The sequence below is a fragment of the Primulina eburnea genome, chromosome 2 (genome assembly GCF_022965805.1).
Source record: "Primulina eburnea isolate SZY01 chromosome 2, ASM2296580v1, whole genome shotgun sequence".
Classification (NCBI taxonomy): domain Eukaryota; kingdom Viridiplantae; phylum Streptophyta; class Magnoliopsida; order Lamiales; family Gesneriaceae; genus Primulina; species Primulina eburnea.
This window is the reverse complement of record NC_133102.1, coordinates 7,383,126-7,403,571: the sequence shown is the minus strand read 5'-3', so window position 1 is coordinate 7,403,571 and position 20,446 is coordinate 7,383,126. Positions and strand designations below refer to the sequence as shown.

Below are 20,446 nucleotides of genomic sequence, written 5' to 3'. Positions count from 1 at the left end.
TAGAGTTGTAGTACTGGTAGTTTTTAACCTTCATAGAATGTTGTCTTCCAGAGTTGAATTCTTTTCTGAATCTAGAACTCTGGTCAGCTTTTTCCTTAGGTTTAACGTAACCCAGACCATAGTGCATTCTTCTGTTCGTCAGATTTACATTCCTTTCAACTGAAGCAGTAGGTACTTCTGGTTCCTGTATCACACTGGATTTCACAAAGTGAATGTATTTCCCTTTGCACATATTCAATGTTGGCTTAGTATTCGTTTCAGAAGTGCCTTCATTATTACAAAAACCGAGACCACTCCTATCTCCTGACTGTTTTTGTAATTCTTGCATATTTTCCAATGAAACAGAAGACTTGTTCCAAGCATTTACCAGTAGCGACAACTTCTGGTTTTCAGAAAGCACTTTCTGGTAATCTGCTTTGGCTCTTTCATTCTCAGTTATTAATTTACTCATCTTAACTTGTAAATCATTGCAGCTGTCTACTTGCAAGCAAGTTAACTTACTGTTCTGATTTTTTAAGTTCTGATTTTCAATCTTAACTTCTTCAAATGATTGAGAAAGTCTGGAATACTCTTTTATCATTTCATGCAGTGCATCAATCAAGTCATTTCGTGTAAATTCACTAGAGTCAAAATCAAATACCTCTCCAGATGTCGAGGTTGAGTCATTGTCTGCCATTAGACATTTGACTTCTTCTGCATCACTGTCACTGGAATGACTTTCTGAGTCAGATGACTCAGAACTAGAGTCCGCCCACTTAGATTTGCTTTCTTCGGCAATCATCGCTTTTCGATCTCTTCTGGACCTTTTGTCATTCCTTTCGTCATCATTTCTCTTTTGATCATCCTTCTTTGGTTTAGGACAATCAGCAATGAAGTGACCTATCTTTCCACAGTTGAAGCATCCCATATCACCAGATGGTGAATCTTTCTTGAAGTTGCGATTGGGACCTTGATAGGTTCGATGGTTTTTCTTCATAAACCTGGAGAATTTCTTTACAAATAAGGACATAGCATCACTACTGATTTGTTCAGCAGTCTTCTCCATTGTATTTTCAATGATCACGGCAGGTGATGCCTGAGGTACAACTGCAGCAGCAGTAGAGGAGGTCGAGGCAGTAGCAGTAAAAGCAGTAGCAGTAGCAGCAAGAGCCTTGGTGGGTAAGCTTGAAGGCTCTTCTCTACTTCTCACTTCCAATTCGAACTCGTAGGCCTTTAGATCTGCAAATAAGTCGTGCAGTTCCAATTTGTTCAAATCTTTGGATACTCTCATAGCCATTGTTTTAACATCCCATTCTCTGGGTAAGGCTCTCATCACCTTGAGGGCTATTTCTCTGTTGCTATGCTCTTTACCCAGAGCAGCTAGCTCATTGACCAAGCTACTGAATCTTTCATCAAACTCATTTAGAGTTTCACCAGCTCTCATTTTCAGATTTTCAAACTTCTGCATTGCTACAGACAGTTTATTTTCTTTTGTTTGCTCATTTCCTTCACATATCTGGATGAGCTTTTCCCAAATATCCTTTGCAGTAGAGCACATTTTTATCTTGCTGAAAGTGTTCTTGTCAAGAGTTTTATACAGTATATCCTTCGCCACATTATCAAGATTGGCCTTCTTCTTATCTTCACTGGTCCATTCACTTCTTGCCTTTTCGACCATATGTGGTGCACCGTCAGTAACATCAATAGCTGTGTTAGGCTTTAAGATTTTCAATGGACCATCTGTGATGACATACCACATGTCATCATCTTGTGCTGCAAGATGAGCTTGCATTCTTATCTTCCAGTCGTCAAAATCTTCCTTAGAGAACATAGAGATCTTGCTGAAGTGTGCCATTTGTTGTAGTTTTTCACAAACAAGAATAACCTGCTCTGATACCAATTGTTGAGGATCGAACTTGAGTTTAGAGGGGGGGTGAATAAACTCTACTCGTTTTTCGTTCTGATGAGGTACTAAAATCCTGTTAAGGATAGTAGTTGATCTTGTGCGAATACTTTCACCTGATTACAGTAGAACGTGCGGAAACAATCTGATAAAGTAGTTGAAACAACAATAAAGCAGTAGACATCAGTTGTTTATGGAAGTTCGAAGATAAACTCTTCTACGTCTCCCCTTCTTCTGTTTCCAGAAGGTATAACTAAAAGACTTTGGATATTACAGTACAACACTTGTACACACCCACTTCAGAAGGACTTACACCTCAGCCTACTGAAACTCTTAGTTTCTCAACTCACAAATATGCGAAACACAAAGTTCTGAAAAGACTCTTTTCAGATTACAGACTCTTCTGATAAAATATTAGTGCAGTAAAGATCGTGAAGAGTGTAAGAATTAGTAGCACAAGATGATCTACAAAAGATCAGATATAAGCTATGAAGTGTGTGCTACTTTTCTTTGTGTTGAACTTTTAAAATGCTCAAGGAAAACTGATATTCGTTTGATAAGAGAGTAGCTTTGTTCCTTGAAAATGATATTATGCGAAGTGTCTTTTTAATAAGGATTTGATCCAAGTATATATAATCGACTGAGTTCAACGTTCACAATCAGAGAAGTCTTCAGATAACTGATACAATCAGCTTTATTACCGAAATGGGTTCCTGCAGAAAAGCTATAAAACAATCAGTCTTGTTTTATACTTAATTGGGTAATATGCATTAAATGACTCCGTATAGTATTTAATGCTGCAATTAATACTAGTACTAGGAACTCTTTAACGGTAACAATTAAGATAGCAACGTTAGAAGACATTCTCTACTGGTTTGTATTGTTATCCTTTTTCTACTGGTTTAGTTTTACTAGAGCAGCAGCTACTGATAATCTATTCTGTTGTTCTGGTCTGCTGGTCTACTGGTTTTAGTTTTCATCGCCACAATAAAATTCATATCTAACACAAATAACTAATTCAACAAATAAAAAATACCTTTTTTTATTTATCTATATTTAAAATTTGTTTCAGTTTATTTTGTCATATATCATGCTCATTATAATCTATTTTATAATATAAAATCAACGGTTCGAATTTTAATTTCAGAAAAAGTTTTGAAATTAAGTTATATAAGTTTTTAATTAATTTATTCGTCTAATAAAATAAGATATTAAACCCAAATAAATAATAAAATGATTCAATATTTTTTCAGAAATTCAAAATTTTAATTGTTATTATATAATTTATTTATGTGCATAGCACATGCTTCATGTTAAGTTTATGTAAATATTCATGTAATCATCCAAAGCGGAACTGTTGTGAAACGAACTACTATTAAAATGTGACGTTTATGGTAGATGTAAATTTAAGTATTATAATTATTTATAATTTTTGGTGAATCCATAAATATTCAGATTAATAACAAGGTCATGAATTGGATATTTCTAACAATTTGGATCGAGGATATTTTGTCGAACGAGGATTAACACATTGCTTAGCAGTTATTAACAAAAGCTATTACGTAGATGTGGAATTGAATTTTCAGTTGCATAAGGGACAGATCCAAAAATTAAAGTTGATTATAATATATTATATCAAATATGAGATATTAATATGAAAATAGTTAGCAAAATGACTTTGATATATATTTAAAAAAAAACCTATTGTTCCTAGCGTATTCGAAATAGGAGAGTTAATTTTCAAAAAAGAAGTTTAATCAATATCTTTTTTCAAAATTTATATATTATTTAAATTAATATATAATCGGTGTAATATAAGACAAGTTTCACTTAGATTCAAAATTTACATTTTAAAACTATTTTTAATATATTTTAAATGTACTTTCAAAATTAAATTATATTAAATAAAAGAATTGATAAAATAAATCTATCATTTTTATGAGTTATTTGCACCAAACCCCCTTTGAAATATCGAAAATCAACATTTATTCACAGTGAAAGTTAAATAAGTATTCTAGATATTAACTTTTATGAGTTATTTACACCGTGATATCTTTTAAAAAAATTAGACTGTGCTTAAATCTCTATATATATTTACCAAAAAAAAAAAAAATAGAATTGAATCAAATCTCTGTAACTCCTTGTAAAAGAAAATTGGGTTGGGCTACAGCCAAGGACGGGCCAAGCATAGGTCCGTCCCAGAGTTGCATGTTTCTTCATCGAGGCTTATCCATTGATCCTTTCTTGTTCTTCTGCTCATTTTTACAGTTATGCTTTTTTTTTTTTTACAATTTTTTTTAAATTGTAATTTTACATTTTCAGTTATCAGATTAAAAAATTGTATATTTACATTTTCGGCTATATAAAAAATCAATAATCATCGAACGATAAATTCATGCATCTCATTTATTGTGAATATGATAGGTTTGGCAGCATTGTTGTCGCACCCCGAAACCGGGGATGGTCGACACTAACTTGTTTAACAATCACAAAATTGTAAAACAACAAGCCTCTAGTAATCAAAATAACCAGTCTATTTCATAAATAAATAAATAATCGTCTTTACAATGCGATTAAAACGAAATGCGGAAGCATAAAATATGATAATATATATAACTAAAAGATAGAATAACCAGACTGGTCTTGAATTGGATTGGCTTCATCACCATCCTCACAAATATTTTTGTTCTTTTTATCTTCGATTTTTTCCTCGTTCTTATTTGGGGTGAGAATGTAAGGGATGTGTATTTGAGGAAATACTCAGTAAATATGAGGTCGATCATGCATAACAAATATCAATATCAATCAATGTTATAAATATACAAATACATCATTATAATTTCAATAATAAGCATGTTGAATCGAATATGAACAAAATACAAAATAACACTGAAAATCATCACATTTTCATGGTTTACTGATCAGTCTCTTATATGTTACTCCTCTAAAAGGTGAGGCCAAATGAACGATTATTATATCATAGGGCATCAGAGCCTAAACAAAACATACCAAATATAAAATTTCCTTGTCATTTCTAATTCGAATCATTACAGTGCATTTCAAATGTTTCAAACATGCTTTCAAATATTATAACTAATATCAAATAACAAACTGTTCAATGATTTTCATAATAATAGAAACAAATACATTATATCGATCGAATTTTCAAAGACATATGTAAATTATCATTATTTTTTTAAAAAAAGTTACTAAGCCCACTTAAAAGAATTATAAGTGTGCAATTTATATTTAATAGATTTATAAAGAACACACTTAAAAGAATTATAAGTGTGTAAATTATATATAAGCATTATTCATAAAAAAAAAACACTTGAAAAGAAATATAAGTGTGCCAAATTTTTATATATTCAAAAGCCCACTTACATAGATTAAGTGTGCAAATTTAATAGAAATGATATTAAAAAAAACCCCACTTACTTTTCTCTTTCTTGGATTAAAACATGAGGAACTTGCAGAGGAACTCCGCTCGAACTCGTACAAAACTTGGTTCAAAATCTGCTCGCGACTTACTTCGAAAACAAACAATACAAAGCAGAGCCTTACTCAAATTGCTTGCTGAAAATTGAAGATAGTTAGCACTCTTTCCAGTTTGAAATCGGAAAGAATCTTGGCAGCAACTTGTAGTTGGAATTTCGAGTAAATGAACAAGGTATCTAGATAGCAATCTGGTTCGAAAATAATTCTGGAAAATCGAACAAAGGTTTCTCCAAAGAATCGAACAAACGGCTAAAGTTTCTGGACAAAGTTTGACTTGTTTGATTACTGCAAATCCAAAGCATGTTGCTGGGATTTCGAACAAGCTGAAGGGATTTCGGATAATGGCAGTACTTGAGCGGCAACTTCTGCTCAAAATTTGGGACAAAATGTGGGTAAGATGGAGGTAAACCGAGGCTTGAGAATAGTAGCTGGAGAGCTCGAAAATGGACAGCTTTGTGCTTTGTTTTGGTGTGGTTTCCTTCAACTCTTGGGGGGTATTTATAGGTTAGAACAAGAGAGGATTACACACAGTTTTCAGTCATGTTTATGACCTCTTCAATGACCTTAAACACCATTAAAAAGAATGTTACAGGTTGACCACATGCTGTTCAAATTCGGCTTTGACAAGACACTAATATGACTTGACAGTTTAGAGATTCATGGTTTTTTGAATGAGATTTCAATGCTTGGTTGAATCTGCATGTTTTTAAATTTTCAAATTTCATGGCTTGACATGATAAGCCCTTCATGGCTTTGCATAGGTGAGTTTGGGTCTTCACAATTGCTTTGGTATCTATAAAGTATGAACCAAAAAATATCTAGAGTGAATTAAAGATCGTGTTTCACTAGTAAATTCCACGTTTTTTTTGCGTATTTTTTTTTTGTTGATAGGTTTTTCCATTTGTAACTCCTACAATAATTATTAAATAAAATAATACACATAATATAAAATGCATGTAAATAAACTCCTATAATAATTATCAAATAAATTTATAACATTCTCAAAAATCAATATTTAAGTATATCAAGAAAAATCAATCTTTTGTGATAACCAACGAAGCCATAGATGAAGTTATAAAAATCTTATTGTTCTTATTTATTCTTTAATATTTTGTACTTTTTTTGTTTTACATAATGTGGCTGACTATCGATTTCAAACAAAATATCACTACAATAAATTTATTTATTACTATTTTTAAAGACTATTTACTTGCTGTTAGCCAATTTCATACAATAACTATGGAATAATTATTTTAATACTAATGGTATGATTCTCATAATTAATATTCAAGTATATAAACAATGAAAAATCGCATGATTAAAAAATGAAATAATTGGTGTAAGACCCGTGAGACTCCGAAACCATTAAAAATCCCGAAATGAAAATGAGAACACATCATTTTCAGATTGCAAGAACTCATTGGAGTAGAGTATTAATCCTTCAAGGTGTAGGATGTGACCCATGATAGTTTTTTTTGAAATAATGTTGGGTTCTGCAATTATGTAGGTTTGATCAATTCGATTGGGCAGTTGGGGAATTATGGTCTTTTTCATGTCTTGCCATATAAATACAAAGTTATCTTGTGTGTCAAGATCTTTCACCATGGGATCTACAGAGAAACATTTTATCACACAGATGATGTCAAACACAACATTTTTAGGATAGCAAATCCATCCTTGAAATCCCCGAGTGTTATATTTGTATAAATCATAAAACAACAGATAGGGAATTTCTGTTTTTTCGTCGCCAACGGGTTCCAGTTTTGCGTGGACTACGAACAGCCGACCAAGACAATTGGCATACTCATCAAAATCAAAGTATTCCCATTAATATAAAATCTTGACCTGATTTTATTATCATTCACAAGCCCATTGATTTTTAAGTTTCGGTTCGTCGAAGAGAACATCAAGGAAAACACTGAAATTGACTATAGACAGTAACATTACCGAAAAAAGACCCCATTTTACGCCGACGAGCAGCAGCAACAACAGTAGCTAGCAGCCTTCAATATTCACGTTTAGATGCTCGAACAGGTGACCCCATTATCCAAGCCCTTCTTATTGAACAACCTTGGTGATCAGAAACTGAGAGTGTTTCCTTAAATATGAGCTCAGTTAGAAGAAAACATGGTAATAATCAAATCGATTCACGAGTTCAAAATTTGCCAAACACTTTAGCAATAGCAACTTACCTTATCTCTCAACTTTCAGATAGATTTAAGTTGAATTCAATTATGAATGTTCGAATTTCCATTGGGCTAAGTTCTACCACTAACTTCACAGGATCCACAGGACCCCCTCTCAATACTGTGCCTTGGTTTATATTGGAGCCTTCCACTTTCCAGGATAACCTCTTTTTCTCCATTTCTTCTCTTTCTTGGTTGGCTGAGAGACTCATTTCCTTGACTTTGTTTATCTGATAAGGTCATAAGACTCAATACAATCTGCTAAATGTTTGTATGGGGTTGAATACAATAATTGACATGAGTTAAAGTTTATGTTGTTTGTCTCACCTTCTTGTTAGCAAAAACTCTCTTCAAGTCCACGGTTGCCATCACCGAAAAGTCCTTGTCCTCTCCAACCTATGACAAGATAACAAAAATAAGGAAGAAAAACTAAGACGACCGTAGAAAATAGTTTCTAGAGTCGAGTTGAGAGAATGACAAAGATTCTTGAATGATTTAAGAATGACAACCTCGTACAAGTGCGCCAACCGAAAGAGAACATTTCCATTTTCAAGCTCCTGAGCACCAGAAGAGTTTAACAACGGTAAATATTGCATAGTACCCATCGTGGGGTCCAATGGGCCCCCCGGCATATATACACAAACAAAAAATCTTTAGTCATCATATTTGTGAGAAGAACTACCTGGAGAGTTATTATAGCAACATTATTAGGAAGACTGTAAGAAGGATCCACTGCTGAAAAGGTAGGTGTTAGGAAATTCGTCCACTCGTCATCCTGCGATATGTTAAAAGGAAATATTGTTAGAGTAGATGTCCTGCAAGCCAACGGTTGACTGTGGAATTTATTGACTCAAGTGTAATAAACAATCTTTATTTTAATATAATTTAACTTTTTATGATTTAATTTTACTTTATCTGTATACGCATGCAATCAATATAGATAAAATCTTTGATAATACTTTAATACAAATGAATCATAATTCGATCTTGAAACTCATTTGTAAACATTGAATATTCTAAATTTGTTACTAGTCGGTTCAGCAACCTAAAAATAAAGATCAAGGACCGCTTGAGTTTGAGACTGACAAATGTGATGTTGTGTACCGTGTTTCATGGTAAGAGCATAGAGATGTTCAATCATGCAGATGGATAATCATACGATGATTGTACGGAACAACCCTCCCTCGAACTTTCCAAGTGGTTATCATTTATCGAGAGGAAAAATCTGTGGTTATATTGTACATGATTAGCCTTTACGACCCGGGACAACACTGAAGCTCTACATACTAGGATTGTGCTTTGACTCGTTTACCGATTCCGCGAGAGTGGCGAGGTTGGGTGCAATTGCGACATATGTAGGAGCCCGTGCATTGTAGTCGGGAATTCACCGCTCCCCTACGGGTGATGACATCCTATGTGATCTAACGAAATAATAATGCATGAAATCTCTGGCCAGAGTGTGGGATGTACATTAGGGAAAGAGTTCTCTAGTTGTACATGCGATGACACTATTAATGTTTCATGATTGTATCACATAGCTATCGAATCTAATATGCAACCTTCGATGAATCAATGGTTGCAGATTCGATCAGTATATATGAAATGAAAGGACCGTACTGTACGTTAATCATAACCGACTGATTCTTGCAGGCACTATCAGTGATACCTAGGGAATCATGGGGCCATGCTACTAGACGCTCTTACCATGATTCGATGAGTTTAATCAGAAAATGGTTTCTGATATTCTCATGATCAAATGTTGGTGCATCCGAATATAGGAAATTATCTTGAATCACAAAGAGTTGTGAATCCACAGCTAGCTGTATCCCTGAACCATTGAGGGTTACACAAGCACTGGTTTACTTGTTCTCGTTGAGATAATAAATTCAATTAGTTGGATTTATAAGAAATAAGTTTGATATGATCATGTTGGATCCCGATTTTCTACACGCCAAACGCAGCGGAAGTTTTAAATTTTTTATTTATTTTGACAATCAAAATATGTTTTGTTTTGGGCGCTCGTATGATTTTAATAAATAAACATACATAGGATGTTTAGTAATATACCTTTAGTGAATTAAATCACTTGGCTCCAACTAATCCGGTATAAACGGATTAGCTCTTGATGAATCCTTACGAACTTTCTTCATGAGACTCCTTTCTTTCTTTCTAATTAGGTCCACGACTGGATGATCTATTCCTCTTCCAATTTGCACTAGAAAATATGGAAGAAGTTTTTACGTTGGAGATTGAGAACGAGAGACGGCTCAAAGTTTTCCTTCAAAAGAAGTGGCCGAAATATTGAGGGAGAGAAGAGAGTGATTTTCGAAAATCACCATGGAGAGGGAGGCTAGGGTTTTTCAAAAATTGTAAATGAATAATAATTAACCTTAAGCTTAAGACACATATATATATAAGCTTAGAGCCCATTAATAAATTAAAAACTTAATGAGCTTAATCAATTAATTATTCTAACCCAACTAGTTAATTAATTAATTAATATTTTAAAGTTCAATTAAGAACCTTAATAATATGTATGTTGGTCTTGTACTACTACAAGTCCATTATACATATACCCATTACATTTAATTTAAATCCCTTATAAATTCAACATTTGAATTTAATATTTAAATTATAAATTCAACTCCTTGAATTTATCACCTCCAAAGTATAATATTCAATAAACTCAACTTTTGAGTTTAATAAATTAAATCATTATAAATTCAACATTTGAATTTATTATTTAATTTATAAATTCAACTCCTTGAATTTATGTCACCTCCAAAATTTAATATCTAATAAACCCAACATTTGAGTTTAATAAATTAAATTATCAAATTTTATAAATTCAACTCCTTGAATTTATTCTCTCCAAATTTCATAAATTCAACTTCTTGAATTTACTAACTCATAAATTCAACTCTTTGAATTTATTTTCTCAAAATTTAATTATCATAAATTCAACTCCTTGAATTTACTATATCATAATATAAATTCAACTCCTTGAATTTATATTCTCAACGGGAACAAACGATTCAGTGCTTGTGTGACCCTCAATGGTTCAGGGATACAGCTAGCCATGAGTTCACAACTCTTTGTGATTCGGGACATAATTCTTTATTCGGGCTTACCCCGTTAGCTCCATTCTTTGCATCAACACCTTGATCAAGAATGTCAGAACTCATTTCTGATTGCACCCATCGGATCATGGTAAGAGCGTCTAGTAGCATCGCCCCATGATCCCCTAAGTATCACTGATAGTGCCTGCAAGAACCAGTCGATTATAATTAACGTACAGTATGGTCCCTTCATCTCATATATCCCGATCGAATCTGCAACCATTGGTTCATCGAGGGTTGCATATTAATTCGATAACTATGTGATAACTATAATAGTGGCATCGTGTGTACTATTTGAGAACTCCTTCTCTAACGTACATCTCATACTCTGACCAGAGATTCCATGCACTATTATTTCATCAGATCACACAGGATATCCACACCCGTAGGTGAGCGGTGAATCCCCGACTACAATGCACTAGCTCCTATATGTGTCGCAACTGTACCCAACCTCGCCACTTAATGACTCTCCTGGAGCCGGTAAACGAGTTAAAGCACAACCCTAGCATATAGAGCCTCAGTGTTGTCTCGGGTCATAAGGACTAATGGTGTACAATCATAACCACAGACTTATCCTCTCGATGAATGATAACCACTTGAAAAGTCCGAGGGAGGGTTGTTCGGTATAATCATCATATGACTACCCATCTGCATGTTTGGACATCTCTATGCCCTTACCAAGAAACGCAGTACACAACATCACAGATGCTAGTCTCGAGCTCAAGCGACCTTTATCTATGTTTTAGGCGGCTGAATCGACTAGGAACGAATTTAGAATATGTTGTGTTTACAAATGAGTTTCAACATCGAATTAGGATTCATTTCTATTAAAACATAATCAAGGACTTTATCTATGCTGATTGCATGGGTATACAGATAAAATATAACGAAACCATTAAAAGTTAAATTATATTAAAATAAAGATTGTTTATTTCATCAATAAATTCTCTAGCCAACCGTTGGCTTGCAGGGCATACTCTAACAGATCAATCGATAAACTTATAAATAAAGTTTATAAAAGATTATAGAAATTTCTGAAAGTATGACTGCTAAAACAGTCAAAAGGAGCGCAACTGCCTTATTTAGACATTGATGATCTTGAAATTAAAGTGTGCATCATAATAACAAACAAGTTGAAATTGTCACATCGATAATATTTGATCATCGATCGAGATTATGATGAGATTAATATAATAGGAGCATGGATCGTGGGCTTGTAAGAGTATATGCTCATCATGTTAATTTGTTAAAGTTCAAATGGACTTTAGTAATTGAATTGTATTTTAATAGAATTAAAATATAGCCATTAAGTTTTTATAAAATATGGTATTGATTTATGTAATAGAAATATTCATGATACCATAACTTAAAAACTTGCACACAAAGAAAATAATATTGGATAATTAGTGGTGTGCCATTCTCATGAGTCAAGGATTTTATTGAAATTCATTAAATTAATTAATATGATTAATTAAAGAAATTACAATCAATAAATTAAATTAATAAAATATATGTATTATTTTCAGAAGGCACCACCGAAGCTTTAAAAAAAAAACAAAAGGAGAGGGCCGAAGCTTTTGTAGGGAAAAAGAAAAGGAGAAAGTCTCCATTGTCCTTTTTTGCTCTCAAAAGTTTTTGAACCAATTTTGGTCTTCTTGATCTCAAATACAAAATATCTTCTAGACTTTCTAGTGTAAGTTAGAAGAGAACAAGTAATCCAATCGAAGACCTAATTCGAAGATTAAAGAAAGAGACTTGAAGAACATAAGTAGGGAATTACAACAAGAGCTACATCCACTAATACCGGAGTAGTTGGTGTCAAGTGAAAAATTCACTAAAGATATATTCTTTAACATCTTCTAAATGTTTATTTAATTTAAACCATATGAGTGTCCAAAAAAAATTTTGAACGTCAAAATAAAATTTTAAAACTTTCGCAGCATTTTGGACACGAGAAAAACGATAAACCCAACAAATATAGTCATAAATATTGACTCAACAGAAACAAGAACAGAATGATTCCGAGGTTACCTGCTCAGAGAAAGCTAAAATAAAAGGTGAATATATCTCCTGTCCAAATGATCGGCGCCACTTGGATCCCTCTCCAAGTGGATCAATCCTGACGTAGTACTTTCCTTGGATCTGCAAGAAGTTTAGAATTTGATCTGGTTTAGTAGGTACTCTCGATTGAAGTGAAACCAGAAAACTACCTTAAATTTTTAAGAATGATATTCATTAATTGGTTAAACTTCATATTAGCTAGTTAATATTTACAACCAAAATTCTACTATACACTTCAGCTTTTTTCAACATCATGACAGTGCTTACAGTTAAACCCAAGCACTTCTCCTCGACGCAGACTGTTTCATTTAGAGCCTCAGCAACACCTCTACTATCGTCATATAGCAATCTCCTATAAAACAAGATCTCAAGTTACAATAGTAAAGATAAGCATACAGGTAAGAGTAACACCTTGATTCATTCCGGTGACTATCTCAATATTATGTGAAGGTCAAAAATCACAGCACGGGAGTCTGATAAAATGAGTAGAACCTGTGGAGCATTATCTCCAATTCACCATCAGCAATACTAGATCCTCCTACTGATCTATCCACCAAAACTGAGAGCTCCGAGTTCTCGTCTTTGATGTAAGCTCCGAGATTGATCTGAAAGAAAGTCGGATGTAATATGAAGCTAAACAAGATAATTGGTCCTCTCCTAAGTTGCAATATTTCATTAACTTCTTGGCATTTTGTTTCCTTGACTTCTCTGATAGGAACAAAATTATAGTCCAAGCACTGAGTGGATCTAGCTAGTTAAAAAAATATTTCAACTATTCTTTCAAGAATAGAATCTAATTAGCGAAGACAGAAAGGGAAGTAACTCAACCTAATAAATAAATAATTCTTCGGTGTTCAATGAAAGCAATGAACTCCAAAAAATTTATCAATCGTGCATCAAAGTGTGGACCTGTTAGATTCCTCCGGGAATTATCTCCGTTAGGATCTCCGAAACAAAATAACTCAAAGGAAAATTTATACCACATAAATTTCATTTCGTGATAAAAATTTTCAGGTTAAATACCCTGGTATTATCGTTATATGCATATTGTAAGATTAAAGGGGAGACAAAACGTTGCGCATGATAACCACCTAATATGTTGTTGGCAGCAAGAATATGATAGCATAATTCTTTCACATAAATTTTTCCCCGAACGAAAATAAAAGGAAAACTGTATAAAGGGTTATTCAGGCTAAACATACTGGATAGTAGTTTCCTGCAATAGGTTGGTTCACTTGAAGGTCCCAATCAGTTCTGTGGTCTCGAATCTAAACAGAAACAGCGAATGGTAATCGATCAAAGCATTGATAATGTCACAGTCAACGAAAACCAATGTATTTTTTTTCTGTAACAATAATGATATATATTCTGAACAGTATTTAGGTTTAGAAAAGAAAAATCAGCGACTGAGAGATTAGTGGATGGAACATACCCTTTCAAGATAATCACGCCCGTTGGAGTCTGTATAAAATATTTTGTTGTTTCCTATTTTGGATTTTATGCGAGTTACAATCTCCTTACCAAAACCATCATCAATGGGAATAGGACCAATCTGTAAATAAAGAATAACTAGGTAGGTTTCCAACCACTAAGGATGGATAACTTTCACGAAATAAAGAGATAAACGAAGAGGACCGAATTACCACAAATTCAAACTCAGCATGTTCCTTCTCCTTGTACACTCTTGTAATCTATGCATAGACAGATTAAAAGTTCACATAACATAGAAAAAAAATCACAATACGCCTGTATCTTTCTTGCAAATCTCTAGTTTTTTCAATGTGCAGATTCACATTTGATTTTCTAAATTTCCAACTGTTTTTGTCATAGATTCTTGAAACTTAGTCATGAGAAACTGAGTTAGGATTGCTAGTAGCTAATTTCAAAATCAGTACGTGTAAAAAGAGGTATCAATATTTTCGTTTAAATGTGTTCGTCAAGGCATTTTAGAAATAGAAGTCCCAAGTGAAATGAAAAATAAATGTCATCTGATGTATAAACTAATGAATCCACTGCGAACCTGATATATCCAGGAATTAATCAGCTGATGAACTTCGTCAAAGAGTGGACCTCGAAAAACTGTAAGTGGAACCTGAAAAATATATCAGTTAATTTATTTTTTGGTATCAAGCAATTGTTACTCAAACCGGAGGCTAAAATTAGAAAGGAATGTATATACCTTCTCTTCAGAAAGCACTGGAAATGAGCCATTTGGCCGGAAAACGTACGCCCCTGAAGCCTTCAATAAGTAAATGAAATTATTGAATAAAGTCCACAAGCAACAATTTGGGAGATAAATCTAAATAACATGGGGATGTTACCTGAAAATCAACACTCCTGTCATATCCAGTGAAATAACTGTATGATTGCTCTACAGAAATGTTTACCTTCATTACAAAATACAAGTGCTATCATGTATGTTCGCTATTTTGCAGCACCAAAACGGAAGTTTACAGACCAGTTACTGATGATAAGACTACTACAGCATATGAAAAATAAAAAAGGCGTCGCTAAATGGGTGAAAAATGAGTAAATTTCTGAGGACATACCAAACTCCTGCTATTAATATATTGCATCAGCTTTCTATTAGTTCCAGAGTGCACAAGCTTCAAGCTGCCTGAACCTATTTCTATAGGACTGGTTTGACCCCGTTCAAATGTGTACAACAATTGTTTTGACAAAACAGAAGCTGCATGAGTTAACAAGTGACAGAATGTTAAAAAACATCGAGTACGAATGCTCAACTCAATTACTACTTTCAAAAAAGATCAGTGTAACAACCTCCCGGTTTATCACTTGAGATCACATAGCTGCTAAAACCCAAAGGTGGAACAACTGCTCTAAATGCAAGCCAATACTTGGGACTGACATTTGAAGATTTGCCCAAGTATGCACTGGCATATAATTTTGTGTTGGCTATTGAAGCATTAACTATAGGGATAAGCTGTGACAAAATCAATTGTCCTGCAGCATCTCTAACACTGACATTCTCATTGACTACCTGCATCAAGGGTATAAAATAACATTATTCAATTATTTGCTGACTTAATTTCTTGACTTTTTTATTCTCGATTTAGTCGAACAAGTATGTCAATTCATATATCAAAACCAGTCCTTTTTCCTATTAAATCAGGGACCAGGACAAAGCCTGATGTACTGAGCAGAATAGACAAAGAAAACCTGCTAATTTGATATCGTTGTCATAGCAAAAACTAAATAAAAATGATCAAATGAAAATACTCACAGGAATTCTAACAATCTCCGTTCTTTTCCACCCCATAGGGTTATAGACAAGTACCGCCTGTGAAAAGCAAGGGAACGATTTATCTATTGTTTCAATACTTTTTTTCAATAAAAAATTGTTACTTACTATTTTTTTCCCAAGAGAGAGATCAATTTCTGTTGGCGGACAATAGCTTATGTTCAGAAGGGGGCACTGGTGAAAGCAGAAAGTATTCAAACTTTGATGCATCTAATTAACTTCAAAATATAAATAGAACATCAGTCTCCCAGTATCTAGAAATAGAAGTTAAATCATCTAGGTGAAAGAGCATATGCCAATTCAATTTGATAAAAATGGATTGAACAGAAGTTCAAAACAGTTTATTGAAGACACTGAACAACTGTTCAAGTTAACATTTGCTTTTAAAGAAAAGATAGCAGAAATACAAGAGAACTGGAAGTTCACGGGCATTGCCTGCTTGAAGTTTGTAACATGACTCTTGCATTCTGACCTCGATGCTTGTGTCATACAACCAAGTGCAGTTGCCACAACTTCCTCGGACTGCGGAAATAAAAACTCAAGATGTTAATGCATTACCATCTGGTGGCAAAGAAAAACTGCTGGGAAAATATTGTACCTCCTTGTAACCAATTGAAAGCCGTTTTGCATAGTCATTAGCCACATGTTGCTGCTCAGTACCAGTAACTGCATCATGATGTTGCACAATGGCCAACGCATCGGCCAGTGAGTCAGTTGTCGGTCCTGATTCATTTCTCCCTTTGAAAAATTCTAGCTGTCTTGCTGCCTAATTAAGACCGGAGACCAGTGGGATTTTGGATTGAAAGCATTTGAAAGAGAGTTACCTTAACGATCAGAAATATTTAAAGGGTTTCATGACCTACCAAATAGTAGCCACTCATCATCCTGACATAGCCTTTTAACGCGGGCCTACTTGTAAAATATCCTGTCCAATAAGAATTTTCACGATCCGCATATCTGATACACAATATGATTCAATTATCAGCCAACAACTTTAGCAGAATAACGTGCATTTTTTGAATATGTTTACGAAAAATTTAAAACTTTAACCAACGGGAAGTAGTCTTCAGTTTTAAGAGGCCATGACTCAAATAAGTCATATTTTGCATCAGTGTACATAGATGGAGTTGAATAAAATGCATTGACTCTGCCATCCTGCGATCAGGTTGAAAATCATTAGTTTACAAATAGGAACAGGATCAAGATTTTACAATATTTTTAATACAAAAAATGTTTTCAAGAAGAAGTTTTTGAGCAAATTTACTTCATTTCCACATATTCGAAACAAAGTTATCATAAATTAATACTTAAACCATTAAAAGTACAATGATTGTCAACAAAGTATTTAAAATAATTAAGTCTCTCTTAAGAATGATTCGACAAAAATGTGAATTATACATTCAGAAAATACTGACTTGATTTACATAATGTATGAGTTTGTCCATATTCCGAAACCACGTATGCGCATATTGATAGTTGAAGTCAGTTCCCATAGTCCACATCATATGATTTGAACGTGTAACATTGGCCTGTCATTGTGAAGGGAGTAATAACTAATGAGATCAGTATGACAAAGGAAAAGGCAGAAAACTAGAAACACAAACAGAGGGAAAACAAGAAAATTTTAAAATAAATTTGCCAGTAATTAATTACCTGTGAGATGGCAGCAGCAACAAAATCATTGACACGCACAAACAGAGGGAAAACAAGAAATTTTAAAATAAATTTGCCAGTAATTAATTACCTGTGAGATGGCAGCAGCAACAAAATCATTGACACGCTCTTGAACATTGTAATCAAAAAGTTCCATGTCATCCTTTCGTCATAAACCATATACTTTATCACAATCTTCACAGGTAAAATGTCAAGATTCAAGACTTTTTTTCCTAAATAAATACCTGGACAACAGGGGAATCAGATTCGAATTCAAAGTAAAAACCAGTTGGTGGCTCATAATTCCCCGCGTAGAATGCACCAGTAAATATCTAAATAATTCAGAACGAAATGTGAAGCGAAACACTCAACTTTCATTGATAAAAGGCTTAAATGACAACTAATTATGAGAATCAAAACAAAGCCTAATGCAATCACAAGTAGGACCTCAAAATTTGAGTCCATAAAATAACCTGAGAGGATGAACCACGACTTTTGGAACCCTGCCAGATAACCTCGAGGGCCTTGTCAGAACTCCTTTTGGCTCTATCTTGGTAGTCAATGCGAGCAAAGAAAAGAGAGTCAAACCCAACCTATACCCAAGAGTGCCATGATTTTCAGTTAAAAGAAGTGTGCAATTAAAAATTACATTGTTCTCAATCAATAAGAATCCCTGATACTACAATAAACATCATTCATTATATTAGTGGATGGATTAAGTAAAAGACTTGGTCATGAATGAAAAGGCAGGATCACGACCATAATCTATGTGTACAAACTCATAATGATACCTCTGCCCCCAAAAGGTATGCTTGAACAGCAGAATGTCCGAATGGGTCTATTTGCCAACCGATTCTTGGTGTGACATTGAAATCTTCTTTGAGAAATCGGTGTCCTAGTGTTGTTTGATCTATCATATCAATGTAATGTGTAGTTGCCTCGTCATGCATGCACACGCCACCATTTCTGCATAGACAAAATTATTTTGGAACAAAGAAGAAAAACACCATCACATACCATACACTGGTCAAAGAAGAGCAGCTACTGAAATATTGTTTTTCGCATTCATAGGAACAACTGAATAAATCGCTTGCTCGTAAATATCATGAAAAGTACATTAGTACATGAATTCAAGTTGACCGGAGTTGACAAGAACCTTGACCGTATTCTTCATTGCTTCACTCTGGTCTCTCCACCACCGCTGGAAAAAAGCCTGACACAAATATTGAAATTGTTGACACAAACTGAAAACTAAATACGTAAATGAATGAAATCAAATATGATTTATCTCACCTGCTCAGCAAAGATAAATTTCCGATTTTCATCAGCCAACAATGCTGGAATCAACGAATCCAGCACATTCTTCACACACGCTCCCTACACAGACAGTATTTTCACGCCAAACAATCAAATCCGTGACAGAAAAAAATCTAACTAAAACTGAAGTCGACCACAAGTCATCTGAAAGTCAACATCACACTATAAGAAACATGCAGGAATGGCATATCACACTATTTCGTCCCGGGCATCCATAATTAAACAAGCTAGAAACGCAATTCAATATGGAAAAAGAGATGAAAATGCCGTACCTGAATAGAATTATTGGACCCAACGTAATATTGATCAATTGTCTTCAACCACCCAACATCATCGTGTGAGTGAGGGACCAAATGAACATTCAGCTTTCCAGGAACAATACCTCCGGAAGTATTGTAGACCATGTACTTCGCCTCCACCGCCAAAACACAAACAACACACGCAGTAAAAGCCAACTGGATACCTCGAAGCCTCGCCATTGCCGGAACCAGTAGAAATTTCAGCTTCCTTAGGATTTTTGCATAATAATGGAGTTGAGAGCTGTGGAATTAAATGATAGATATGATGTCTCAGTCTGACAGCCAGTGAGCGAGAAGATATTTCTCCATTTCTGCACATCCAGAAAGTTTTACGGTTGATTGCAACCGTTGATCCCCAACCACAAGAGGCGTAAATCGACGGTGGAGACGGTTCGGACCAATAGTCCAAATACATCGGAGATCAGACTCAAATATCCGTTGAGATTTTCGCGCGGTTGACTTTTATCTTTTTTTGTAACTAAGGTGTAATTGCTACTATCTAACCCCCGTGGTGGGTTAGATCACCGGGTAAAATTAATTACTATGTTAAATTATATAGATTTTTAAAATACAAAAAAAAAATGATTATAAATCATACAACTAAGAAATTCTTTTAAGATTTGTAACTCTGGATACGACGACGTACATTTGTCGTTGAATTTTTTTTGTTACTATCACCATCACATATCAAAATGTTTTAGATTTTAGGATTTGTAACTCTGGATACAACGATATACAACTGACCATGACTTAAAACTGGTTTTTTCAAAACAATTCCTACTTGAGATAAAGATTGTCCATGACTTTTGTTGATTGTCATTGCATATGACCAATCAAAGGAAATTGTCTTCGTTGAAATTTGAAAGGAAGTCTTGTATCAGAAGGAGTCAATGACAATCTTGAAATAATAATCTTATGACCCGCATTAGTTCCAGTTAAAATATTTCCTTCCAAAACATGATTTCCAGTCTTGTCGAAATCAACCTAGTTCGATTACATAGTCCAAGAGAATGATATATGCTCCGCAACAACATAACCGAAGTTCTCACCTTCAAGTTTAACTCGTGATTTGGTACTCCAGAACACCTGATTGCGTTTAAGAACTTAGGAGTATGCACATCATTTAATAAATCAATAATTTTATCTGAATGACACGTTGTATCAGAACT

At 34.1% G+C, this 20,446-nt stretch overlaps 1 protein-coding gene across 3 annotated transcripts; it reads right to left on the bottom strand.

Moving 5' to 3' along the window:
- Positions 1–7,181: 7,181 nt before the first annotated feature.
- Positions 7,182–19,565, bottom strand: LOC140822870 (probable alpha-mannosidase At5g13980). Of its 3 annotated transcripts, XM_073183797.1 has the most exons (29): positions 19,251–19,565; positions 18,955–19,038; positions 18,786–18,874; positions 18,453–18,627; positions 18,135–18,254; positions 17,907–17,993; positions 17,753–17,824; positions 17,424–17,537; positions 17,063–17,163; positions 16,872–16,965; positions 16,607–16,774; positions 16,444–16,530; positions 16,117–16,182; positions 15,991–16,047; positions 15,528–15,747; positions 15,296–15,435; positions 15,068–15,133; positions 14,926–14,985; positions 14,767–14,838; positions 14,390–14,437; positions 14,179–14,298; positions 13,949–14,014; positions 13,239–13,351; positions 13,014–13,098; positions 12,717–12,827; positions 8,249–8,341; positions 8,076–8,123; positions 7,894–7,962; positions 7,182–7,796 (listed from the first exon to the last, which is right to left on the bottom strand). In XM_073183797.1, exons 1-29 carry the CDS (start codon positions 19,455–19,457, stop codon positions 7,581–7,583), a joined length of 3,048 nt encoding a protein of 1,015 aa, XP_073039898.1. In that variant the 5' UTR covers positions 19,458–19,565; the 3' UTR covers positions 7,182–7,580. The 3 variants fall into 3 exon arrangements, with proteins under 3 accessions (XP_073039898.1, XP_073039899.1, XP_073039900.1); XM_073183798.1 differs by lacking the exon at positions 19,251–19,565 and having other exon boundaries at positions 18,818–18,874; XM_073183799.1 differs by lacking the exons at positions 18,955–19,038; positions 19,251–19,565 and having other exon boundaries at positions 18,778–18,869.
- Positions 19,566–20,446: the final 881 nt, after the last annotated feature.

Bases quoted from the DNA above. Each gene is read 5' to 3' on its own strand.
- LOC140822870 (XM_073183797.1), bottom strand. From the start codon at position 19,457: ATGGCGAGGCTTCGAGGTATCCAGTTGGCTTTTACTGCGTGTGTTGTT. The intron at 17,164-17,423 runs GTCAGTATTTTC...ACCTGATCGCAG, and splicing joins TCATACATTATGTAAATCAA to GATGGCAGAGTCAATGCATT. The intron at 14,299-14,389 runs GTAATTCGGTCC...CTTTATTTACAG, and splicing joins ATGCTGAGTTTGAATTTGTG to ATTGGTCCTATTCCCATTGA.